This window comes from Hermetia illucens, chromosome 1 (assembly GCF_905115235.1).
Source record: "Hermetia illucens chromosome 1, iHerIll2.2.curated.20191125, whole genome shotgun sequence".
Lineage (NCBI taxonomy): Eukaryota > Metazoa > Arthropoda > Insecta > Diptera > Stratiomyidae > Hermetia > Hermetia illucens.
Genome location: NC_051849.1, coordinates 24,233,979 through 24,261,290, shown reverse-complemented (window position 1 = coordinate 24,261,290; position 27,312 = coordinate 24,233,979). Strand labels below are relative to the sequence as shown.

Below are 27,312 nucleotides of genomic sequence, written 5' to 3'. Positions count from 1 at the left end.
CGTAGGTCAGGACGCCAGACAGATTTTAGGGATATCGAATTGGTGGACCTCGGCGCGAAACCGGGATGTTTGGAGTTCCTTATTAAGGCAGGCCTAGACCGGATACCGGTTGTTGCGCCGTTAATGATGATGAATCCAGTTAGTCACATTTACTTCTCGGCAACCTTGCAACAATTTCTTCCCTGTCCAGATCTTCGCACTCACTTCTCAGCGACCTTCTAACAACTTCCTTCCTTTTCCAGATATTCACACTAACTCCTATAGCAACCTTAAGTCAGTAACCGTTTCTGTCCAAAATCTTTATACAGACACTCACAGTGATCTCAGATCATCCTGCCTTTGGCAAAGACAAAAACGACCTCCAATTTCCCCCGAAAAACGGATCCAAATTTCTACCTCGTCAGCTGCTCTAGGTTTCGTTAATTCATACACTTGCTGGCCACGACCTTGAAATTTAAAATTCAAGGTCGGCGCAGTAAAAGCAAAAACTACACTAAAGTGTATTTTTAGCGGCATGCACATTCGTCCTAGTAAGGGCCAGTTGCTTCGCCTGCCTTTCATATTACGTAGTCTGGGTAAGTTTATGGATAAGCAGAAGGATCAACAGCCTGTTTTCGCTTGCACCATTCGATAATTATTAATAAATAGAATTTTGAATTGTTTAAATGAAAACAGATTCTTGGATTTGATAAAACAGATTCGCGGGTTTAAGGGAAAGCGACCAATTGTTAGGATTTTTTAAATTAAATAAAATAAAAAATGTTTAATATTGGATGTACGAATATGTCGGGATGGGAATTGGTAAATTAAAGGGAGTAAATTCGCAAAGCTGAGCGATATTAACAAAGGAAATATGACATATTATAAAATGCACTCTCTTGCCAGATTGTCCTTGGAAAAGGCGAATGAAATTCCGCTAACGCTTCGGACACTGCAAAGGGACGAAACCATAGGTCAATATTATCGGAAAATAAAGACAAATATTTAAAAGTTGCTACCTTGCTTATATTCCATTCAATGGGATTTTTTTAAAAACTTGTCATACCCTTTTCAAGCGCATTTATCTGTAAAATAAGTATTCTGATTTTAAACAAATACATCATACGCAGAATGAGCCACTCACACGCAATCTTGACAAGTATATACACCTAATAAAGAAGAAATTTAATTTCAAGAATACCAGACAAAATGTTGGGAGGGAGCTCAGCTATCTCCTGTTGGGAGACAGAGGACGATCCAACTAGGTCCTTGCTGTCGGTGTTAGTATGTCAAGTATAAGTCTCTTGATTTTGAAATTCCGTTGTCTGTCTTGCATTTTGAGTTTCTCTGAAAATCTGAGATTGTCAATTTTCCTGATTATCTTCCTCCCTCCAATTTTCCTTCTTAATTTGCCAGTCAAGAATTCACACCCATCGGCTGAATGTCACATTGGACAACTTTGAACTAAATTGGCGTAATTCCCACATTTAGCATGTGACTGAACGTGTCTAATCAACTCAAAATTTTGTCTCATATTACACTGTACGAAAAGTCTCCCCTAGTTTCAATTTTCCGACACTGTCTACTCCTGGAGCACCCCTCCATGGACGAATTCAATTTTCCCTTTAAGAATTTAAGCGTATTTTAACACAGTGATACACTCAATCAATAGCAGGCCCGTGAGCAGGAAAAGGAATAAGGGTCCTTCATGCTAACATCCTATCAGTTTTGGATTTCTACGGCATCAAATCACAACCTTCAACCACCATAAAGGCATTGAAGCGTTAACTTAATTCCAGAATGCTAAAATCGATTCCCTGAAATTCTATTAGGGACGTTGATCACAGCAAGGGAGAGAGAGGAGTCGTCAGCCGTCCCGGGCCCTGGAAGTTTACTAGAGTGAAAGCGGTTTTCATTTACATATTTACTTTCACCCGCCCCCTTTCCTGGACCGGCTGGAGTCACTAAGCGTAGCAATAACAAAGGCGAAAAGCAACATTACTATGGAAAATGGAAACAATGATTTTCAATTATGTGCCACGCTTTGCAGAGCTCTTTCAAGCGCGCCTGAACGGCTAGGACGCTCGTAACATATTTCAGACGGGGCACATTTACTTGTTAGAGTCGCTTGAAATGCTATTTCTTCCAGCCTTTATGGAGCTCAATGAATGTGGGAGGATACAGCGTAAGTCCTCGTTTTGATAGCAAATTTGAATAGGTGTGAATGCTTAAAAGTTCCGTCTTGGAAGCCATCATGGAACTTGCACTCTCTTGGATCAGAAGACAAAATGAATCGATGACGTTATCCTGCCAGGTTGGATTCTATGAAATGTAAAACTTCTGCACAAGAATTTTCATAAAGCGCAATATTGTGCTGTAAGATTTCCAGATTCCTTTTTTCCATAAAAGTTTGGTTGTAGAAATGTTGATAGCAAACCTTCTGCAAGGTGCTCACAATGAACAAGCAAGAGTATGGTTTGTGTCGTGTCCTGCCGAGCGTAATGGTTCTCGTTAAGCGTTCGTACACAGCACATGGACCAACATATAGCTTATTTCCCAAAAGATTTGTGAGTCTGAAAATATGAAAGAAAAATTTCTTGACATTCTTTTTACTTTACGAAATGTCGTCTCCGCAGAACGTCGAGGGACTCCTCCTCATTTAACTCATTCGTAAAATTAGAAACACATTTTTCTTCATATTCTTGAGTACAACATAAATCATTATTAACCTTCAGCCACGAAAACAATTTGAAAATTAAAATTCTGGTGGTTATAACCCGAGTAAGACTACCCAGAAATGTGATGGAATTTGATTAAGGCATTTATATTAAAATGAAAGGGAACAAAGGTCCTTAACATGGGAAACAAGACAATTTTAAGTAGTAAATTTCACGAGTTCTGAGATGTCTCCACAAACAAAAATTCATAAATATTAAAGTAATTCTTGCATTGACGGAAATCTGATGATCTAAGCAACGGAGATTTCCGCCATAGCTCATGGAGGTCCTGGGAGTTTCGTATGAGTACCCGCCATGTAGGCTGAATCTTACAGTCCTATTCGGGGAGGAATTGATTTGGAGACCACGACTGGCATAGGGATACTAGTTTATACTGAGTGCAGGCTACCATTTATTCTAGTGGGTGCGCGGCCTATCTAAAACCTTTGCTGCAACTAAGGAATACGGCGCCCACTATACGATGTAACTCCACACTTGAGTAAACAAAGAACTCTGCTGCGATATGGGATTAAATACACCCCCATCAAACTCTTACAAGTGGGCCAACTGCAAATAACTGGCCCGGAAGCAAATCATCAATAATTCTCCTGGGACATTGGCTCCGCCGGGTGCCCATGGTATCAGATAACTCTGGCCAGAGTTCGTTGTAAGAGCCACTTCAGATGAGTATCTTATAGATTCGGGTCTGATCACCCAGGACCTTGGAGTAATCGGGTGCTGTGTCCATAACCAGCAACCCGAAGTGAATAGAGCATTTCCCGGTGTACCACTTGAAGGTTCCTCTTTGTTCACATGGTCTTGACTCAGCCGACAGAATTGCTGCTCTATTTGCCTCCTCGCCACTTCTGAGCACGTTTGATATAGTACATGAAGCCGGTGGGAGGTTGATGTGTAGCCGTATAGCCATAATTTCACGATCTCCTTTGGACACAGATTGATTGGGAGATTACAATCACAGTCTCGCCATGTCTGGTACAGCAGTATTGGTTTCTACTGAGTCCAGGCTCAAAAATTCTTACGAGTGGATGCGAGGCCTATCTTACCCCTCTGCCAAGACTAAGGCGTACGGTGCCCGAGTTGTATAGCCTAAGAGGAACTCTGCCCGCGATATGGGTACAACCACAAACACCATAAAACTCCCACAAGTGGACCAACAGGAAAAGAGCACATTCTCCATGAATTCTCTTGGAACGTAAGTTCTCAGAGGGACGCCCAGCTTCCTGAGGTCCCAGATAACCTCTGGTGAGGCTTTATGACAACAGCCACTTCAGAGACGTCCGCACAGACTCGGGTCTGATGGCCCTCTTCGACTACGTGCAGACCTCAGTGTCTATCCGGTTGATTGGAATCGGCTCGATGAAGAAAACCGCAACAAAACCTTTTCAGCAGTCAACTACCACTCTGCGTACAGCACAACATATTTGACATCACAAGACAACACCAACACAAAACACATGAGACTGGAGGCACTCCACTACGGCCACTATGAGACAAGGCAGCGTTGTGGTATTCTCACCTTCGTTACAAGGTAGCACTCGCCTATGTATTAGCGCATCGAATCGTATCACTGCTAGCAAGGTACTGACTAAAATCATAAATACCGTTTACTACGTGAACGCCCATATCGTCTAGATTATAGATGTCACAGTATGCTGGACAGACATAGAGAACGTGGAACCAGTCCTCTCAATTTGCTCCACATACCCACAACCCTGATTAAAAACAAGTTTCGGCGAAAAACGAAACTGATTCAAGCTACCATGCCCCATCAGGAGGAAGCCAATCTTAAGCCCAAAGTCCATGGCAGAACTTCATGTGGCAGACATACTTTTAAAGTACTTTCACTTTCGTTAAATTTGAACTGCCAATTAAATGGTACACTCTCATCTAACAACCTTTTGACTGGATCCGCGCTAACTAAATCAACTTGCCGCAAAGATACGCCCGATTCTGTAGGCCGTACCATGCGGATTACCTTTAGATACCCAACAAAACCTGAGTGGCGTCGGTCGGAACCATGCGACATACAAGAAGAGATACTAACAATGCCACTCGCTGACAAGCGTATTGCAGTTTGCTGTCCGGAGGGGATCCGTACGTAGAATATTCAAGGAAGGGTCCCACAAATCTAGCAACAATCCTGCTAAAACTCGTTTCACACCTCATCGCACGCTTCAACATACCCACTAGTTTGGTTAAGGGCGTCCTGAGCTCGATTAGATACGGGTTCAAGCGCATCAGTTTCGCAATTGTGACTCCAAAAAATATGCCACATTCTGACGTTATCTAAAATTTCTGACGTAATCTCAAATTTACTCCATTTGAATTTACAACGAGCGGACGACGAAAGCTGCCTTTCAACAACATTGTGCCGGTTTTCTCCGTTGAAACTCCAACACCAACTTTCAAGGGCCACGCGTCTACGATGCACGTATACTCAGCAGTTCAAGTCGTCTGTTTCCCTCAACAAGAATGAAGAGGTCATCCGCGTAAGCAACGCATTCAACTACCGAATTGAGCTTACCCAACAGTTCACCCATAATAAGACCCACAATTGGTCCCTGAGAACAACCGCGCTTCACATTCATCCGCACACGTTCGTTAGCACTTCGGACGAATACTTTCCTAATATGGAAGCAGCTTTTCTAGAGAGCCAATCCCTGGCAGCCACACTACGAAGTCTCGAAACGGACAATGAGCTCGGGTGATCAAACGCGTCTTTGAAATCCACAAAAATCCCAAGGACATATTTGCTATGACAACGGTACAACAAAGTTCGTCACATTCATTAAGGAATGGTCGGTTGATCCGCCAACCCGAAAGTCATACTGCTTGTCAGACACCAAATGGAATGTTTTCACCCCGAGTCGCTGGGCCATATTACTGTCCAGAACTTTACCAAGGGCTCTGAAAAGAGATATGACCCTGTTTGATCGAGGATTACTCTTGTCGTTCTCTGGCGACTTCATAAGATAATTCTCCCGTATACTGCACTCGTAGAGAGTCTGGATAGCCAGTCAGACGGCCTTGCCGATCTGGACAGTCATCCCATCCCAGCCAGGTGACTTCCTCGCCATGCTCTCCTCTCTCTCCATGATCTCATCACATCTCAGGGAATGAATTTCTTCCAGACCTACCCTCTCCCCTCTCCTTCATGGACCAATCACGCCATTGGTTCTCCGCTCACCTTGATGCCGCCTATGTTGTGATTTCGTCTCCCTTTATCAATGCGGTAGCCCCTTCCCCATGGCCTTCACTATGGTCGCTGAAGAAATGCCTCCAGTCTTCCTCTTCCGACTGCCTATAGGAACGCTTTAATCAATATCAGGATTGGCAACACTTTAATGACGTTCCCTTGAAAACTCTTCCTCAAACGACGCACTTCCCTCCGCTTATCGGGAAGAGCATTCACCCACTACGCTTTGCTTTCACAGCCCCAATCTAGATGCGTACCATCAATGAGAATGGCTGCCTTGACCGGCCCTCTAACAGCCACTGGCTGCCCGGGGTTCCAGCAAGGCTTGACATAAGGTCAGTTTGGTTTCAACTGACGGACACCATACTAGCAATCAAATTGACCTCGTTGCGATCAGCACTTGATTAAGGGGTTGTCTCCTGCATGTGCTTCAAAAGAGAGGTGATGACATGGGGGTCGAAAGGGAACATCATTTGATGGTTACATTTGCTTACGTTTTGCGTCCGACAAATTCGGCAGCGTTGGAGAGCTACGTGCTCCTAAGTTTAAGAGAATATCGACGAGCATTAGATCCTCATCAAAAATGCTCTTATTTCGAGTACTAGGTAGGTCGTTGGCCACGTCTGGAAGGGGCATTATAAGATTTGACTTAATACGGAATCGTAGAAGGGGATCAATGAATGGAAGGAATTAAAGCTTCCATTGAGCGCTTCGAGAGATGGCGGGCGTGACCCGCTCGAACTCGGATACCGAGCGAAATCCCGAAAAGTTCAACGTATTGCGCGTCATCAGAAAAAGGAATTTGCTATTGCACTGATCAGGGAAGTGGAAGATCCCGCAGTATACAACGATTTCAGAAGCGTATACCGCAACACGAAGGAACTTGTTTGCGGTCGCAAATCTTTGGATGATCCTGTGGAGGACACTAATGGTCAACACCTCATCCACAGTGACGAACAGTTGAAAAGGTGGAAGGAACACTTCGTCACGGTTGAAAACTATGTCACAGTTGGTGAGGTTCCCCCTCTTGTGGATGAAATCATCTTGGTCACCTCTACCTTCAAACGGAGAGCAATTTATCGTTGCTTCTGCAATTTCTCCAGATCTGCTTCTTCCTTTTATTCGAAAATGCCGGGAACTCAAGACATTTCCCAGTGGAAAAAGAAGACAGTCGTTAAAATTCTAAGAAAGGGAACCCTAAGCTCTACAGAGGTAAGATCTCAGGGGAATGTGAGGTCTAAGGCGGAGTCCGCAGTTCCTCATATGCCATTTTACAAAACCGCACGTGTGGGAAACGAGGGTGCGCACTGGGACCTGTAAAGCAAGCAACCATCGGAATATTGCTAAAGTTGAAAGTAAATTTCAAAAAAATAAGGGCTTGACTCGGAACTCCAGTATCGTGATGGAGAGGAGAGATTTACGACGAATGACATCCTATCCTCCAGTGATGCTTCCTCTGACGCAAAACTTCAAGAGACGTGGCCTTTGGTATTTCCAACCTGCCTTGGCATACTCAGGCACTAGGGAAGAAGGAGTCCTCAAATCAAAAACTCTACTCTGCCGCTGGGTGATCTGATGTAATTTCTTATCTGAGGATTGGCCGGTGGAGAACAGGCACAGAATGATATGATAACGTCATCGTCTACAACTCCATATGCGCAAAAGATTGGCAGAGACTTGTCTGTAAGCAACGGGATAATTTTCTAGTCAACCCAGTTTACTTAGAGCATGATCGGCAGACATACAAACTGTCTTCATCCAGATCGAGCAGGCGGCGCGACATCTTGGACTGCACATCAATGAAGGCAAGACAAAATATATGGTGGCAACGTCAGCACCGAAAACGAACCAGCCAATAACATCAAACCGCACTGGTCAAACTGGAAGAATAAGGATAGGAGAATACAACTTTGAGACCGTTGATAATTTCTCCTATCTAGGGTCGAAAATCACAACCGATAACAGCTATGATGAGGAAATCCGCGCACGGTTGTTGTCAGCCAACAGAGCCTATTTCAGCTTACGAAAACTGTTTCGCTCGAAATGTCTCACCATAGGGTCAAAGCTGCTACTGTACAAGACAATGATCTTGCCAGTCCTCGGAGACTTGGGTTCTTATCAAGAAGAATTGCGAACTTTTGGCCGCGTTTGAGAGAAGAATCCTCCGAAGAATTTTTGGCCCCCTACATGAGGGTGGACGATTCCGTAGCATACATAACGACGAAATCTATGAGCGATACCATGACCGTCCGGTTGTGGATAAAATCCGGCTCAATAGGTTATGGTGGGCGGGTCACTTAATCCGTATGAATAAGGATGATCCAGTCCGGAAAGTGTATAGGGGCAATATCTATGGTAGAAAAAAAAAACGAGGCAGACCCTGCTTAAGATGGAGCGATGGCGTAGGCCAGAACGCCAGACAGCTTTTAGGGATATCGAATTGGTGGACCTCGGCGCAAAACCGGGATGTCTGAAGTTCCTTATTAAGGGAGGCCTAGAGCGGATACCGGTTGTTGCGCCGTTGATGATGATGGTGATGATCGGCATCCTATGTAGACGCATTCCACCGGTAGAACATTTGCCGAATGTCCCGTTAATTTTTTGGCTCAGATCTTCCACAAAAATTCCTCATCAGCTGGGACAATAACAAAAGCTATCTCGAATTTTTCTATAATTTCTATGCAACCATCTTACTTCCAACCGGCCTCATTACAAAAATACCATCCCTGCAGGTTCGTCATAAAATTTCGCCTTGATTAGAAATAAGCATTAGAAAGACATTTGACAATATACAGTATGAATAGGCCAATGTGAAATCAACATCAAAAAGGTTAATGATCGTTTTCGGGAAATTTGGAAATTTTCATGTTAAAATTGTGAATATTTAAATGAATTGTAGAGTTTTGGGGGAAGTTAGGAGATAATAAGGTTTTGTAAATAAAATCGTAAAAAGGAAAAAGAGTAGTAATCATTTTTAAATTGATATTTTAAATTAAGTGAATGAGAGACGTATGAAATTGAAATGAGGTCATGAAGGAAGTTAGGTTGAAGAAAAAGTAAATATGCGGCATAAGACAAAACGAACGAAAGGATGCAGATGTTGCCAATCTACGGACACTGCAATCCATAGCCCTCGAAATGAGATGAAGCAGGAGGAATGACGCGATACAATGTCCTAACATCCAATGAATAGTCGTGCGAACTTCTTTCTAACTCTCACTGTTCAGCTGCTCTCACTGTGTCAGCTGTTGATGGAAATTAACGATTGCCTTATTCGCTCCAATAAAGCTCCCATCATTTCCGCTAAAACTGCATGCGACCAGACCCCTTCTTACTACAGACCGCCTTAGAGCAGAAACGAAAGCACTAGATGTAAGGTTGGTGAAAACCTCGAGTTACATTGCGATATGTCCGTTTTTTGTACGACTTGTTTTATCTCGGGACCGAGGAAGTATACTTGCTTCCGCTTCTTACCACCGTTCGGAATCCAAAATCTCTGGCTTATGACCTGACTTTTAAAAGCATTTCCGCAATGCAAAACTATTTAATATGTGTTGTATAATGAGGGTTGTCAGTTGACATTTATAGGGCACAAAAGTAGGATGCTTCCGGTCAAACTTCCAATTTGCTTTCTCTAACCGTAACGGTAACCTCACCTTACTATCCCGCGTCAGCTGTTTCAGCTCTAGGTTACAACAGTCGCTCTTTTGGGTTTTCGTTCGTCCTCCTCTTAAGATTGATTGCCCTTGAAGACGGTAGGTTTCGCCTCTTGCTGGTTTCCCAGACGTTTGTTCCTCTACAATCGTCTGGCATTTAGCGGGAGTACCGACTTCAATATGCTTCGCAACATTTCTCAGTATAATTAAGGCTTTCTGGCACTGGTTATTAAGAAGGGCTCCATCGGACCTCAGATTTTTGGTGGTTCTTGATATTTTTGTCGACTCTCGTTTCTTGGGAGACCACCAATGTTGACATTTTTATAGTAGGAGTACTGCGGCGGGCACTCGTTACGTCAATTTCTAGGTAGTCTAACCCAGTTACCAGGGTAAGGACCTTATTTGAAACTGCGGGCCCCCATGGTAATCAGAGATCACATACTAGAGACGATGCTCACCATTCGTTGTGCAGCTTTCGGCGTATGCTATTCCACTTTTCCACCCATCCTTGGGGTCCTCTTAGAACCTTTTCCAGTGGTTGGAGGACGGTTCTCGGACTGTTGTTTCGGCTCATTATGTTATGACTTCCTCAATTATTCAACATTATCTTGTAGGATAATCAGGATAAAATTTCATATAATATAAAGTTCCTGGTTTGGGATAATGTGCGTAATTGGAGGCAGAAGTTTTTGAACATGGAATTTCAGGGATTTTAAGTTCAAAGTCAAGGAATTGACGATGTTGGCAAATATGATATTGTAATACCGAATATCAACCAGGCCGTGTTGTACGCCCAGTTTACCAGAGGATGCTAATTATCAAGGAACCTGCTTCATTATTAGCCATGTTCAGTATTCCTGGGAAACTGAGGAACAATAAACGTCCTGAAAATTAATATGCAGAGTTCATGTATCTCAACAACAGCAACATTCCAATTAACCGTCCATGACTGTCCATACAATGCTGTATTACCAAAGTCATACGATATCATAGTAGCAAACATTTAATATCAAATATCTCCTGCCTTATCTAATCAATCAAATATTTGCGGATTTCCCAGTAATTCCAATTTCAGATGAATAGGAAACCTTTATTACGAAAACTTTGTGTTCCCTGGCTGCTGGTCACCTCACCCCCTGCCAGGAATATACGTATAACAGCGGCAATTTTCCAAAAATACGATTTGCTTAGTTGATTAACTTAGGCAAGTGGTCTCGAAATTAAATTGTGAAAATCGATATAACGGAAGCTATCAGCTATCAATTACTGGTTATATCATTGCTGATGGGATAGTTTGATGTAGTGTGTGGATGATATGCTATGGGATTTTAGCCGCAAAGGTCCGGTGAATTTATGGTTAACAGCAAGCTTGCTTCATTGAGATGAGAGAATTGGATTGGGCTTCGTTAAAATTATGGTTGAAATGTGGCTGATTAGGACGTTTAAGGCATACACTTGGATATGACGTTAGGATACTTTTGATGTTGATTTCAACAAGCTGTTCTCTATTGGCTATATCAGTAGCTGACGGTTTGAAAGCTTATTTGAAACGACTAAGGCGCGAGAATATCCTTGAGGTAGAACCTGGTGTTCAACGAAACCTGGAGAAATTGGCAAGTGGCGATAGTAGGAGGAAAGTATGAAGAAGAAAAGCTCGCCCCTAAGCAAAGTAAGATAGTACAAAGGACTATTTTCGCTGAAGTGTAGAGCGCTCCATTGAGCCTCAGTTCACGGGTATCTATTTGGAATGCGACACTTTGATGGTACTTGCGCAAACCAGTGGAGTAAGGATTGGTTACAAGCGATGAAACCGCCTGTCATCCCGTGGAATAGGGTTATTCTGAAAGTTCACAAGACCTTAAAGACTCAGAGGTCGTCGGCGATCTTTAACAGGTCGCCTAGTGATGTCCCCAGCGCTCGAATGAGTAGTCCTGACCCCCTGGCCAGGAGTGCACCTGCTTCCTAGGTACAAAACCCTTCGATGAAGAGCGAACTGTGATTGGTAGGCACACGTCCGAGTATGGAGTCGTCGACAGTTCTTTGCCAACCTTGGTGGCGTTGGGTGAACCTTGCTTTGCGAAGGCGATAACTGTCGCTTGTATAAAGAGCCAGCCTCTTTAGGAGCCTAGTCAGGTAGAATGTATTGAACCCGTTGTTGGTAGACCGGGGTTTCCTGAGCGAGCGTTATTCCGTCCGTGAGTTCCGGAATCAGCTAAGTGTATTTTTTTGAGAATTGCGGGGTCCTTAGTCCGCATCAACTTGATGCCGGACCAGACCAAATGAGGGGCAACTTACTTCCTCTTTTTTTGGTCCACGGACTCCTCGTTTAGGGCTTAGCAGCCAAACTTTAAAAATATTAGGCGATGACGACTTTACGGTTTCTTACCGTACCTTCTTAAGCGTTGGTCAGGCTTTATCTCTGTTCCTAACCTTTGTGGCGCCGCTCCCTCGAGCGCTGATAAGATTCCCTTGGAGAATAAAAAAACACTGAAACTGGCAAAATTGATGAAATAGTATGAAGCGTTTGGGCGTTGCAAGATAATCCGTCGTTCACCGCAGCACTCAGCGAAAGAGGCAGCAAGGGCTGACACCGGGGTGCATCTTGTTGGGTGTTTCGAAACAGGTAAAATTCTTATACACTGATGCTACTGATGCGAAAACGGTCAGAAAAATCTTCGAAATTGAGAAGATGGATTCGATATAAGCTGAGTGAGAGCGGAGTAGACTGTCCTTGCTAGAATCGAAGAAAAAAGGCTTATCAGCAATGACCTAAAAACGAGGCTGAAGGAAGTTGAAGATCTTCTTAACTGCATTTAGTTCTACAGGCGGATAGCAGCGCAAGACGCACGAAAAGCAAAGACAACCGCGCTTCCCAATTAGAACACTGTACTAGCCAAACGGATCGTAGACAGTCGGTAGCAAAGCGAACTGTGAAAAAAGCGGAAAGAGGAAAACACGTCTGCAGGGGTTTTCACTCATGTAATACCAGGGGTAAAAAATTTTTTATTCTTTACTAAAGGAAAAAATACACTACGCCATTAGAAAACCGTCCGCCAAAAGTTAACGTGATTACAAACCACTAAATGAAAAGACGAGAAAACGAAGAAAAACTAGGCCGTCAGCCCTGCTTATTAAGCCGACGGAAAGGAAGACATTTGCAGATGTTTTCAGTGAGATTCGATATAAGATTAAGTCAGCAGCAGTGGAGCAAAATTGCCTGTCATAAGGAACATGAATGGTAGCGGAGTCCTCGTTGAAATATGTCAGAATACAACTAAAAGAAGTATTATACATTCATTGAGGCGGATACCGGCTCCGGTTTATATTCTAGAGCCTATGTGTTCTTCCGAAATGCGAAAGCATTACTGTTTCATAGAACAGGTCGAAGTGGAGGAGGCCACCAAGCATGAATGTCCAGAGGTAATCCCAAGGCCAAGAGCTCGCTGCGGTGAACGTTGCCAAAGAATATACGAGGAAACTCCTTAACAGTCAGAAAACCTAAGTTGGGTTGGTGAAATGTAGGATCCAAATGTGGATATATATGTATCTACAACCTGCCAGATAGATCACCAAGTGAACGAATAAGAGAGAAGTCTGGTGAAAGGGTTGCAAAACGAAAGAGAGACAAGTCTGGTGAGAGGCCTGCAGGAAAAAACTGATGAGTTGAATGGCATATCGACTTATCGGGTATCATTGCCATCTAGGTTCGAGACGGCCCACGACTTCGGGTTCTTGCCTAAAGCCGAGGAGACGGTTTTACTTGTCAGCAGCTCTGCCTTCTGCATATTAACCGCTGTGTATGTTTCACTCGGCGGGAAAGCACTCAAAATGCTCATCAGGACTAGGCTCGCTGAAGCGATAAACGCTGCCGGGAACTTATCCACTTCGGCATTAGAGCAGGGAAATCTACGGTGGATAATGTTGTGGAGATCGTGGATACGGTCCATCGAGCTGAGGCTGACAGTCGTAAGAATTAATGTCAGAAATGCCTTCATTTCCGTAAGATGGATACATATGTTAGGAAAACTGAAAAATTCATTCTACAGGCTGAGTTGCCTTGTGGATATTGGGGAATTATCCGAAATACCGATTCTTGTACTATGAGACGTTAGAGGGTTTCGGACCTCTGGAACGCTTTTTACCAGAAGAGTTGCACTTGGTTGATTATGCCGCTGATGTTGCCACATGTGCAGACGCCAGTTTGGTCACTATAACGAGGCCTTGGAGTATTTGCCCACTGCATTACGCCCAGGAGGTCAACGTTTTCCAGTGCCATGACTTGGAGGTTATTCAAGGCTACTTGGCCATCTACCTCCTCGTCACTTCAGAGCGCCGCAGATATAAGTGTGTCAAATGCGAAAACCACCACTTACTGAAGAGCCTTCTGTATCCAATTTGTGTCTCATCAGTATTACCTTCCGCCAAAAGTTTCAGTTTGGAAACATCACGGTGTTCGGGCTGCATTAATCCATGTCCACGCACCGGTATTGGACCAATTGCATCTTCATCGGCAGCTCCCTTTTTTCGCATTTCCTGACAAAAGCGAAAGTGAAGGTTGTGGCAGGCAAGATCTAGTCTATAGTCTCCACATCTTTGCGGTTGAGGTTTCCCTCTGCCGAGCCTTTTCATTCCGTTTTGTGGAAGAATTAGGCGACAATGCAACCGACAGACGGACCGTAGTCATTATTTTGGTTGTTGCACTCTTTTTTGGCTGACCTCGTTCTTTTCACTTAAGTGGAGTGCGCACCTTCCTAGATCTGGCGGGCCGGTTCAATTTTCGATCAAGGTATGGTCCACGCGAATCCGACGATTTTTCATTTTTTGGCGTTTTTTCAACCCGGGGGTCGTGGAAATTTTCAATTTTCCGCAATATCTCCCGTTCCCAGCATTGTAGCGAGAAAATTCTTGCTGTTCCAAAAACGAGGGTCCTCCCTTTTCAATCAAGGTATTGTTCACGCGAATCCGACGATTTTTCGTTTTTTTGACCCGCGGGTCTAGGAAATTTTCAATTTTCTGGGATATCAGACAGTTTCTCGGCCGGCGGATTTTCCGCAATATATCGAGCTCCCGCTGTCGTAGCGAAAAAATTCTTGCATTTCCAAAATTGGGGCCCGTTCCCTTTCCATCAAGGTATCGTCTACGCGAATCCAACGATTTTTCATTTTTGGTCATTTTTTCGACCCAGGCGAGTCGAAATTTTCAATTTTCTTGGATTTCGGCCAGCCGCTCGGGCGGCAGATTTCGCGCAATACCTAGCGACTCTGGCATCATAGCGGAAAAATTCTTGCATTTACGAAATCGCCACTGCAACCCTTTCAATCAAGGCATCCTCCAGGCAAATCCGACAATTTTTCACTTTTGGTCATATTTTCGACTCGGGGGTCATGGAAATTTCAAATTTCTGTGATTTTGGGCAGCCTCTTGGGCGGCCAATTTTCCTCGATATCTCGCGTTCCCGGCATCGTAGTGAGAAAATTCGTGTATTTCTGCAATCGAGGCCGCCTCTCCTTTCGATCAAGGTTTCACCCATGCAAATCCGACGACTTTGCATTTTTGGTCGTCCTAGGATTCGTGGAAATTTTCGGTTTTCTGGGATTTTGACCAGACTGTTAGGCTCAAATTTGGTGACCTCGATGTCAAAGTTTCTTCCCGAAACACAATCGCCTCCTTCCACCGCGTCTCAGATCCCCTGTGTTGCCTACGACTACAGAAAGTATAGGCTTCACGCGTTAGTCGATCATAAGCTGATAGTCATTCAACGAAATGCTTCAGCAGCAATTTGATAGCTCAAAATTTGGGTTTGATTCGATGTCTGTCACTTCTTACCATACGAGTTAAATTTGTTGCTTCCACCTTCATGTGTTTTGGGCACTCCTAGTGTAGTTGGTGTCCGAGGACAACAAGATGTCACTTGGCCTTTTATCAGCATAAGCTCATTGTGAGATTGCCTTCATGAGAGAGTTTACGCCTGAAATTGTAAGGACTAGCTTTGTAATATTTTGTGTCTAGTTTTGAAATTTCAAAGAATGTTTCCCATTTCCAGGTCTGCAACGAATGTTAATGTCCTTAGATTCAGTTATTTAAATTAATTGCCATTTAGCCCACCCAAATCATACTCTTTACTTTATGTAACCATATTCAATTTGAGCAGTAGCAGTCAATATGCATAACTCAATTTTGCCAGACAGAACTGTCAAAATTGAGATACAATTTCAGATACCATCATTCCATTAGATTATCCGCGTATTACTTTCACCCCAAATAACGTATTGTCGTACATGAAGATGACTAAATCCACCTCAGAAATCAATACACAATTTATCTGCAATATAAGATACTCCAGTCTCACTTGAGGAATCCAAGTATTTCCCTCAACAAACATATACCAGACAATTCGATAAATGTCTACTTAAAGAGTTATTCAAAAGGCAAAGCCCACAACGATGCGGACCTATTTCGGCTTAACATTTTGTCCAGTCATCAGAAACCGCACATATTCTCTTATCCATCTCCCGAACTTATTGGATATAAAATTTTCAGATTCAATATTCCACTCTACATACTTATCTCCACCACGATACTGCTGAATCCTTCGAGCGTATCCTTTTGGTATACACTCACTTCGGGACTCCACATTTGTGCCACTGTTCAACGAACTCAATATCTGTGGCATATGAACGACACATTGACAATAGACTGTAATGAAGGTTTAGAAGTTTATCCTGAAATATCCCAAATCAGGATGTCAATTAACCCTGATGAAATATCCTAAACTCCATTCTGCTGACAGACTTCTTGCTTGTTTTCGTATATGATCTGGATATTATGTTGTAGGATTGCAGAGGATCCTTTTGAATGTGTTACCAGGGTTAGAGTTTGAAAAATGAAATTGTCTGAAAGTGGAAGATACATTTGTCATTTTTCCTTCTAGAGCAAGGACCTCCATGAAAAAATGTCTAGATTACCCTTTTCTCCAGAAAAGGACGAAAAAAGGGGTTATAAGGTAGTGATGTGGTCCTATCCCAACACTAGTTTCTTCTTCACAGAAACTCGTCTATTGACAACACTCGCGATTTACCATTACTATTCCATGACCGTCCCGAAACTTCCAGCTACCAATAAATCCCTGCAGCAAATCCTTGTTGCTAATCCCACCCTGCCATAATACAAAACACTCATACATCTCTATCATCTTATTTCAGATTCAAATTTCGTATTGGGGAACGCACAGGCTGCCGGAAATCCAATAGTCTACTGTTCCGATGGTTTCGTTGAGCTGACCGGCTATTCTCGAGCGCAAATTATGCAAAAGGGTAAGTCCCGAAAAAAGCGAAGGACACACGACCAATCCCACTAAATAACATTATAACCAGACAAATACTCTTGTTGAGTTTTTATGTAATTTTTTCCAGCAAAATAAACTTAAATAACTTTATAAATTCTATCTTTTTCTTGTTCGTTTTGTGTCTTTTGTTGGCGCTTGTCCTTTTTCCCGCAGGATGTTCATGTCATTTTCTCTACGGTCCTGAAACTAAGGAGGAACATAAAGTGCAAATTGAAAAAAGTTTAAGAGACAAAATGGAACTGAAATTGGAGGTGATTTTCTATAAAAAGGACGGTAAGTGAAAATTTAGTTTTTTTTTGGAAAAGGACCAGAGGGTTAGGGAGAAAGGTATGCTAATGTAGGTAAACAGAAACAAATGGTTTTCAGAATTAAGCAAACCATGACTTTGATGGTGGATTTCAGTTTGGCTTGGGGAGAATACTTCGATTTTAACAAATTGCGCATTCTAAATGCGGAGGAATGTTTTCAACAGCCATTGGTGAAACTGGTTTGAACATTTTTAATTGGGAATCCTCAAAACTTTAGTTGGCATTTTATCCTCTTTGTCTCTAGGGTGCCAACCATTGGACTTACTAAGCAAATTTGGTGCAGTTCCATACCTTTACAACGCAGTTTTATACTTTTGCAGCGGAAGGATGGAGTTGAAGGGACTCCATGAATGGTTAGAGGTTATTGGGATGATTCTTCGGGTGTGAGTGGTTTTTCTGTCGATGTTAAATTCCATCTTCCTCTGTTTATTATTTTGACATTTAAAAAAGTCAGGCTGTGGTCAACTTCCATCTCCGTTGTGAAGGTAATCTTTTTCTGGATGTTGTTGAGACTTGCTCATACGGAGATGGCGTCTTGCCTTTTGACCACGATAGGGACATCATCCAATACCTTACCCAAAAAGGAGGGATTATGCCCTAATTTTCCATCATCTCTTATATTTTTTTCATGAAGATTCCGCGAAATAGTGGATGAAGGGGACTACTCATTGCAACTCCTGAGGTTGCCTTTCATTATAGAATCTACCCCTGAATGGAATAGGTTTCGCTCATACATAGAGAGCCAAACATTTATTTATTGGCGAACCTTCTTCTCCAGTCAGTTGAACCGTCTCTCTTCAGAAGGTCTTCTTCCAGGTAGCAGAGCGCCTCTTTTACAGGGATGCTAGGAAATAGAGCTTTCACATCGAAGGATACTAGCATTTCGTCGGTTGCTACTTCCTTCAGGCTTCCTCGGATTTATTCGATGAGGTCTTCCTTGTCTTTCCCCACGTATTTGGTTTTGAGCTCCAAACTACCTAGCTTCAAAACCCGTCATTTCACTAGTTTCTAAGTTGGCGAGATTAATGCGGCGATTACGACCCCTATTTCATTTACAGGTTTGTGGATTTTAGGCCGTGAACCTGATCTGTGGAAAAGTTGGGTTGGACACATGCATTGTTGATAGGTTTGCAGGTTGGCATTCCGTTTTTCCACCCGTTTGATCAATTCTGGTAGGAAGTACTTCCTTGGTTCAGGGAAGTTGCCATGACTGCTTTATTGTACTCCTCCTTGTCCAGGATCGCAATCACATTTCATTTGTCCGTGTTTATGCGAAAAATCGGACTGTGGCTTCTTTATTCCTTTCTTCGGTGGCCTTTTCCGGTTCCACCTTCCTTGGTGTTCTTATTAGCTTAGGCCGACAGAATAGTCCATTTATGGTTTTGGTAGCTTAAATGGATCTATAGTGGCCAGATAGCTGAGTGGTTAGAGCACAAGGCTGTCGTACGGGAGATCGCGGTTCAAATCTCACTGATCGCAGTGGGATTTGTATCTTAATTTGACGTCGGATACCAGTCGACTCATCTGTGAATGAGTACCAGAGTCAAATCAGGGTAATAATCTCGGGTCTCCTAAAGTGTACTGTAGTGTCCCGTTACGGTCTTACATCTTGTGCTCTAATACACGTGAAGGCCTTAATCTAATATGGATTGTGCGCCAACGATTACTTCTGAGTTGTCACAATCTCAGCAGATGCCGGATTTTACCTATTGCCTAAGTGACAAGCATCTAGGGTCGATCCTACTTACCTCAAAGGTAACGGAACGCTGGTAGTGGTAGGTTAGAGTGAGAATTCGTTGAGAACTCCCCACAACATCGAACACATATGCAGAATGATATACTTCTGCTTGCTTGATGTCATCTAAGTACATTATGTGTGCCAGCTCGCACTTATCACGTAGGCTATATTTGATTGCCCTCTAGCATCATTCAGTAAGCATGAAATAGGGTTCAGTACCAATGAAAACCAAAGAGGACTCAAAGGATCCCCCGGAATATGCCTTTTCGTATATGGATAAGCTCTGATGTATTGGCACGCTCAGATGAACGCAATCATAAGATGGTATGCCACCCTTCCCTGACTGTCGCCAAAAACTTTATTAGTTTCGAATCAACGCGATGCAGACGTTGGACATCGGTTAGTCAGGTGTGCGAGACGGTGTCGAAAGCCTTGGCATAATCCATGTAGCAACTAAAGAGGTTTCTTTGGCCTCTACCGAGTAGATAATCAGTTGCCATTTGCAATCCCTTGAACCAACTCAGCAGCCCTTCTACTCCTCGGACAGAACGTTGTTGGTCTCGAGGTTCGCATTAACCCTTCTACTAATAGAGGACGCTACGAATTTGTAGAAAATTTGTAAGCAAGTAATCGATCTTGTGTCTGCGATGTCCTGCACCATGTCCTTTTAAGGGATAAGGTAGGTAATCCCTGTAGTGAGGAAGCGTGGAAATTCCTCCGGCCTCTTCCTCATGACTTGATTTATACTGTGCCTACCGACTGTGTTCGCTGATAAATTTCTTATACCAGAAATTCTCCACCCGATCTAGACCTGGGCCCCTCCAGTTTCTCGAGCTGTTTATGACTCGTCGAACTTCCTCGTCGCTAACATCCGCAAAATTCATGCTAGACGTTGTGGCACGGCGGGTACCTTTGACGGTGATACACGGACAACCCCCAAACCTCACCCCAATACTCTTTTTTGTTTCCGTCTCCGAAAACTGCATTGTCTGGAAGCTTTGTTCGGAATCGTTGAAAGATCTGAAAAAGCTCCGCTGGTTCCTCGCGTATGTTGCATTCTGGACACGTCTGGAATGACTTTCGCCATACCGTCATAACCGATTGCATACAACAGAAAGTTTCTGCTTTAGTGTGTTCAGAATTTCAACTACGCGTATCTCACTGGGCATGGCATAGGTTCTGTATCCTCGGCACTTTATTTCTCACCCGTCTCCTGGCATTGCCAGTGCTGATTTGAATTAGTCTAGCAATGTCCTACCTTAGTGAGTCACGCCGACGTTTCAGACGAATTTTCCATGGTCTTTCTTTGGTCACTCAAACCAATAACGCGAAAGCGAATCTTCTGACTGTGCAATCTGATAGGCGCAACTGCACCACAATACACAAGTGATTCAAGTTGCAGCAGCGACATATCAGGACACAGTCGAGATGCAATCTCATCATTGATTTGAGATAGAATTTTCGGAGTTGATGGAGATGCATAGAAGCTGAGAATACCTGGTCTATGCAAAAATCCATTTCCAATAATTCTATACACGCTCTTCGGAATTCGTCCCGAACATCAGCGAAAACCTCGGCTGGACGGTGGAGAAGAGTGCTTCGACGAATACAGAAACTGTTGCCTGTAGAGTTGTTGATGCCGCTGCTTCTGCCCCCATCGCCTCTCGGTCAACAGTCTCCGCAATGACCTCAAGTCTAACACGCTCCCTGATGGTGGCCGGGATTGTGTCGCTGCGAGTAATAAAGCGGTACTGGTTTGCGACTCGCTGCACCGTCACGTGCGTGAATTGCGGGAAACGTTCGACGAATCTCTAGTACAACAAGGTGCGGTAAGGTGTTGTACCCGCCCCCGCCGTTATTTCGTAGTAGGAGCAGATGATGAAGAGGTTCATTTCTTCAGTCCATTTCATTCGCTGCCTACGCAAACCTGCTGAAGTGATCGCAACAGATTGTGGCGAAACGGCTGCCGCAGGCGGAGCTATGCTCCCGGTCGTCGTGGCGCCTAGACATCGGACCGCCCCACGACTACCGGTTTCGACGCCGTGCTGTCCATTACGAGAGCCCGACCCAGTCACCAAGTCAGACGGCTCTCGCCGGTTATCCGTACCGGACCTCAAATATCTCCTTCTTCTCATTAGATAGATGTGCATTTTATACCTAACTGCCAGGTGTGAGGATAGCTTCCTCAGTGAGTAATCTGCAGGATTTCAAAGTGCCATTTAGACTGAAGCTATCCATTCCTCCCCCTTTCACAACCGGGTTTGGGACCGGCTAAGGCGGAGTTATTATTGTAAGAATTATTGGAGAAAGGTGGTTACTCATTGCAACTCATGAAATTGTCTTGTAGAAACTAGCCCTGAAGGTGGAATAGGTGTCCCCCATACATAAGGAGGTTAAATTTATGTATTATCGAACCTCATCCCTAAACTTTATCTTTTCAAAAGGTCTTTCTCTAGGTAGCAGACCGCTTCCTTTACAGGGATGCTTGGGAAAAGAGCTTTCACGTCGAAGGATACTAGCATTTCGTCGGTTGCTAGTTCCTTCAGGTTTTCTGTCCCCTTAGAGAAAAGATGTTCTACCAACTACCAAAGTAGTGTGCGCGACCACATATTCACTCAAAATTAGGAGACATAATAATGTAACGATTGTACAAGAATTGATCTTTATCGTTAATGGGCACGAAAGTTTCGAAATCTCACGAACCGAATTGAATTCTCTGTGAGTTGTGACATCGATTTCTCATGTAAAGGTAAAAGGATGAAAAGTATGCCCTGGTCAAAGTTCATCCAGCCTTCCCCAAGTTTTGAACCACTGAATGCATGGTATCAAGAACTTTACCAATGGCAGTTGCATTTTGAAGTGCTATCTAGAGAATAACAATTATGGCCTGAATTTTTGCGTGTCACTTGCTGTGGCGCATATTTTCCCTGGCCTCTTCGCAGCTCTTCCCGTGCATGCTTACATAGTCCACAAATATACTAAGGTCACCCTTGCTCTGAAGTATCATCAGTCTGCCGCATGCCTGATAGTAGACCATGCGTGTGCAGAATGAAAGATTCTTCAAAAAGAGTTAAAGTGCCTCAAGTGCTCGTCAAACGATGAAATATTTGGGACTGGGGTATAAGATTAAGTCGACAGCTGTGATTCCAATAAGGAACTCCGTCGGTCTCGAACTTTCCCAGTATACATTCTTTCTTTAGTAGCATTAAATCGCTGAATGGCGCATTTGGACTATTGCGTGACCAGGTGAAACTGTGACTGGGGTAATATATTTTCGTGCTATTAAGTTCTGTCGGCCCTGGGCCTATTGTTGCCCACTGATCGTACGTCCTACGTCAGTCTCTATGTACACGCCCACTCGCTACTAAGTAAGTACTGATCAAAACAAATATTTTGCTTTCACGGAAATATATCAAATATTATGAGGGAACACGAGCTGACTCAAAACGCTCTTGTGTCCTCTTTTCCTACCAGAGCTTTATAAGGACCTCCCTTAAATTTTATATACCGCCCTATGAGCTGGGGGGGGGGGCTTAAGAATACATTCAAAGCATTCCCTACTTGTCGTCAGGGGATAGACATTTGTGGACTAGCAATGTCCAAATTTTGAAACGTCAAAAACGCCTCGGATAGCGACTGACGTCACGGCCATGACTTTTGCCTATCGAAAACGGACTATGATTGATTTCTGGAATGCGCACATGCTCCTCGACAACGGTAGCAGGGGTCGCCAGAATGTTCACTTTCTCCAACTTGATCGGGAATTGCAGCGATATAAACTGAATATTTTGAGTTTAAGTGAAGTAAGATGGTGGGACTCTGGAGAGTACTCCTCTTCCTCTTGCCACACTCATGCAATGTGCTTTTGTTCCTGCGCCGCAAGGCGCGCTCTCTTGATCTGGGAGCCAGTTTCTGACAGACTTCTAACTACAAGATTTCGGTCCAGGTTAAGGAGGATCACAATTGTACAATGCTACGCACCAACGGAAATTTCCGATATAGTCGAGAAGGATGCTTTCTAAGAGCAATTAAATGCAGTTCAGGGGACCGTGACCGCGATGGATGATCTGAATGCCAACGTGAGACTTGACAACACCCTGGTCGGGCATGTGGTGGGCAAACACGGTCTTGGTAACCGCAACAGCACATTGCCCGAGCACAGAGCCTGCTATAAGGTCATTTGGGTTTGAACTGACTGACCGACACCGTAAGAGCAATCACATCGATTTAGGAGTTGTCTTCTGATGCGCATAACAAAAGGGGCCCTGACATTGATTTCGAAGGAGAACAAAATCTGATGGTCGCTTACGTTCGCTTGTGTGTTGCGGCTGTCACTTCTCGCAGGGTTCGGCAGCTTCGACCCCTTAAGCTCAACATCGACCCGTTGTTGAATCCAACTGTCGCTTGACAGCGGGAAAGCTGTCTCTCAGATCGGACGGCAGATAATCTGAGTAACCCGCCTGAGAATATCGATGAGGGGCTAGCATGTGACCGCAAATCTTTCAATGATCATCTGAGGAATGTCAACGGTCGATTTCTCATCCACGGTGATGAACAACTGAAGTGGTGAAAAGAACACTGCATCATGGTTCTTATTTATCACTGCACCTCCAGTTACTGCTGATATGCCACTTCGACTCGAACAGACATCTAGGGAATCCGAGACCCTTCCCAAAGTCTGGGAGAAGAGGATAATCGTCAAGATCCCAAACAAAGGGACCCACTTTGAGTGTAACAATTGCGTCTTCCCTGCCTTAATGAATTTGGATCACAGAATAATAAGATGCGCCATTGAACGCAAGGCTGAAGTGAAAGAATAGTAACGACTCCCAGAAGATCAGATTGTGATATAATCCACCTGAACGATAATATGGCTCAACCAGGGATAACCGTAATCTCATCATTAATTTGAGACGGATCTCTCGGAGTTGTTGGAGATGTGTAGGGCATGGAAATGTCTGGATCCATGTCGAAAACTCTATGCGCACTATTTGGAATCCTTTCTAAACAGTGGTTCGGCCTGTACTAAACTTGTTACTCCAAGTGGAGGCTCTTAACGGCCGTCAAATGCAATTTTTCACCTTGAAAACTGCCGCTCATGTCCGCTCTGCCAACCTCAAACTCCGTAAGACACCAGTCAAACATTGCAACCGCTACGAATGCACCACCGACCAGTTTTTTTTTTCCAGCGTAGTCAAGGAGCGACATACGCACAACACGCAGCTGTTGACCACCGGAATGAGCCACAATCAACCAAAATAAATAGCTCCGCCGGCCGATGTTCCACTCAACTGTGACCCTCCAGCCCCGGTTCCGCACCGAAAGGAGGATGAGGCCAACAATTGACTCTAGCAAATAAACAGAGAGAGTTCAAATTGTAATTTAGCGAAAATTTCACGGCAGACATGTTGGCAAAGTAGCGGACCTCAGTTGTTCGTAGTCCAATTCCGGTGAACCCAGCACTTAAAATGTCAGGTTGGATTTCTTGTTCATGAACCTCAACAACCACTGTTTGCTCGTTCCAACGGATAGTTATTGCAATGTGGCTCTTTGAGCTTCCCAATGATTCCTTCCACAGGACCCCAAACACAGTTTAATTGAACAACGGCAAACCAGTGCCGATTCGTGAAAAATACGTCAATGGAGAACGGACGCATCAGGAAGTTTGCGCGCGGACTTCCAGGGAAACTATCGCTGTAGTTCAACGAAACGGCTGTGCTCCTTGTCAGGAGGACTGAAAAATTGCGTGAAAATAATTTAATGGAAGCTAATGGACATTAGAGATTGGCAATGGGATGGAATACGCTCCCTTTCTTTTTAATGCTGCGGCTGGCAATGGCTCTGGATCTTCTCACTGCGATGAGACGGTGGTCGGTGGTCGACGGTGGATGAGAGAACTGCTTCTTCCTTTCCCGGATTTGCTGCGTTGATTTCGGGTTTACTTACAGGAACCCAAGGAAGAAAAAACTAGGAGATTTGAAAAAAACTCGCTCAGGACCCTCAAATGACTGATGTAAAATAAAGCGCTAAAATAGCAAACAAAGACCGAATTTCTCATTTAATTTAGTTACCGCGCCATTTTGCGTGCGAACCCCCGATAGTTCACTTCTGACTCTCCTTCCACAAGTACTATCGCCGGTCCAGCTGTCAATCCACGAACCGGTCACGGTTCCGCTGAATCCAGCCTTGAACTTTGAAGTTCATACCGGCTCAGGGTTGACAGAAACATACACAGTTGCGTTGATGGATGGGGCAGATCATTACCCTCAGCCACAATCCATTCGCCTGACTGCATTCAATAATATGCAATATGCTATGAAATTTAAGGTAAATACACCAGTTGGTGGATTGTTTAAAGAAAATAGGGAAGAATTGTGTAATAAAAAAAACGATAAAAAGTAGAGAAAAAATGTCAGGCGAAAGGGATTATTACACATTATAGAATGCATTGTTTGGTCAAATTGACCCTGACAAAGGCAAATGAAATCCCGCTCTGGTCGCTGAGCTGCGGTTACTACAACGTTTTGCTGACAGGCCACCAATATTGTGAGCAAACTCTTAACACAAAGCTTCCATAGAAGCTACTGCCTTAGAAGGTTAATTAGCTTCTTGAAATTAACATTGCTTTCCATGGACTTTCGGATCAATGAGCCCCGCAAAATGTTTCTTTGTGATTCGGAGAGGTGATCCTTTTTCTTTTCTTTCCTTTGGCGAAGAGAAGATGTTCAGCTGTTTAAACTGAATACAAATTAGTTAATCTTTCTTTGTAAGAGAGTCCATTTGCCAGCCTTTGCCAAGAAGGATAATGCTCAAGAGTGTTTTTTTACCAGCATGAAATCGGCAGGATGCTCATTATGTTTGCTCTTCAGGTGGTCGCTACTGTTGAATAAATAACAAAATTCACATTTTACTTAGGATAATTACCACAATGCTAATTTCCTCTTCTAATTTTCTAAGCAATCAAACACGCCTTCCATCGGAATGACCACATAGTTTACGCTAAACTTCCCACCAGCAGGAAGAGCATCCACAGATATAAATAGCAAATTGCAACAGATAAGCAAACCTAATTACTGACCCTTAAGCAAATCGCTATCGCGAATCCATTATTCACGAGGAATAGAAGAAAACTTAAAGGAGCATCACGGGGAGTGCAAATGGATTACAAGGGCCACCAGATCTCTGATGCTTCAGACCAACCGAGAATAATTATTCCTTGAATGGTCCACAGCCAAGTTCATCAACTTGAGACGATAAAGGACGTAGCTGAGTGCTACACAGCAATGCTATCGTAAAAGGTCGAAAGGATGTTCGGAGCAGGAAAGGATCTAGCAATTGGAAGAGCTTCTTGACTGGCACACGCTACTGGTGTCCGACTATGTATCTGATGACGACGATAAGATGGATGGAGAATTGTTACAAGTTTATGTTGTCATTATGGACATGAAGTCGAAGCTTCCGCTCAAGAGTTCTCGTTACGTAATTTATGAAATATAGTAATGAAGGCGTGCTTAGGCATTTCGAGGAAATTTGTAAAGGCTGTCACATGACAGCAGTAGCTATTTATTGGAAGAGATTTAGGAGGGGGAGTGAGGTGGGATTGTTGCAAACTTTCTCGTTCCGTTGCCATTGGTATAAAAACTGCGTAGATTGCCATGAAACTGGAGACAACGAGTCCGAGATATTAAATTTTCCGAAACCCTATTGGTCTACCCATCATTCCCAATTTATGATATTTATGTCCGAGGGGAGGTGAAGAAAGTTAACCTATTAGTTAGTATAGGCTAACCTGATAGTCGCTAGTCTCTTCCTTATTTCCCTACTTATAATGATAATACTATGCTCCCATTCTTAATGTCATCTTAATGTCGGCTGGGTCGAGCCATTTTACAATTTGTACTGGAATGGGTCCAATAACGGGCTTGAATAACATACAACTTTCAATAGCCTGCTGGAATTATATTTCAGATATTGAAATATTCCAAACCAAATGCGAGGAGTCCGAATACGACTCCGCGGGCTGTCGGAAAACTCACAACCAATTTACTAACAAACAACTATGTAAAACCCAGAAAAGTTCGGGTGAAAGTCAGAATTTTCCTTTATAACGCTATAAGGAATTGAATACTCTCAGGTCGCGCCACCGGTGCTACTGAGTAAACCTGTCGCTTCGCGTACACTCTATAGGAGCGTCCCCCAGTCTGATGAAAAATTTCGCTTTCGACAAGGCCCGCACGTTGAACTTAAAAGAGTGCTCCCGTCGCTCCAGGACTTTAAAGGGGTCCTTATATAGTGGGTGCAGTGGCTTTCGAGAAGCGTCCACCCTAATAAGGACCTGCCAACATGTCGCGA

General features: G+C 43.7%; 1 protein-coding gene across 3 annotated transcripts in view; it reads left to right on the top strand.

Moving 5' to 3' along the window:
* The window catches only part of LOC119646646 (potassium voltage-gated channel subfamily H member 8), a 263,584-nt gene that overhangs the window by 150,826 nt on the left and 85,446 nt on the right, over window positions 1-27,312 (top strand). For all 3 annotated transcript variants that reach the window (XM_038047162.1, XM_038047161.1, XM_038047160.1), the window contains exons 3-4: window positions 16,772-16,882; window positions 17,068-17,187. In XM_038047162.1, coding sequence (XP_037903090.1) covers window positions 16,772-16,882; window positions 17,068-17,187 — 231 coding nt within the window. The remainder of the gene's footprint in view (window positions 1-16,771; window positions 16,883-17,067; window positions 17,188-27,312) is intronic.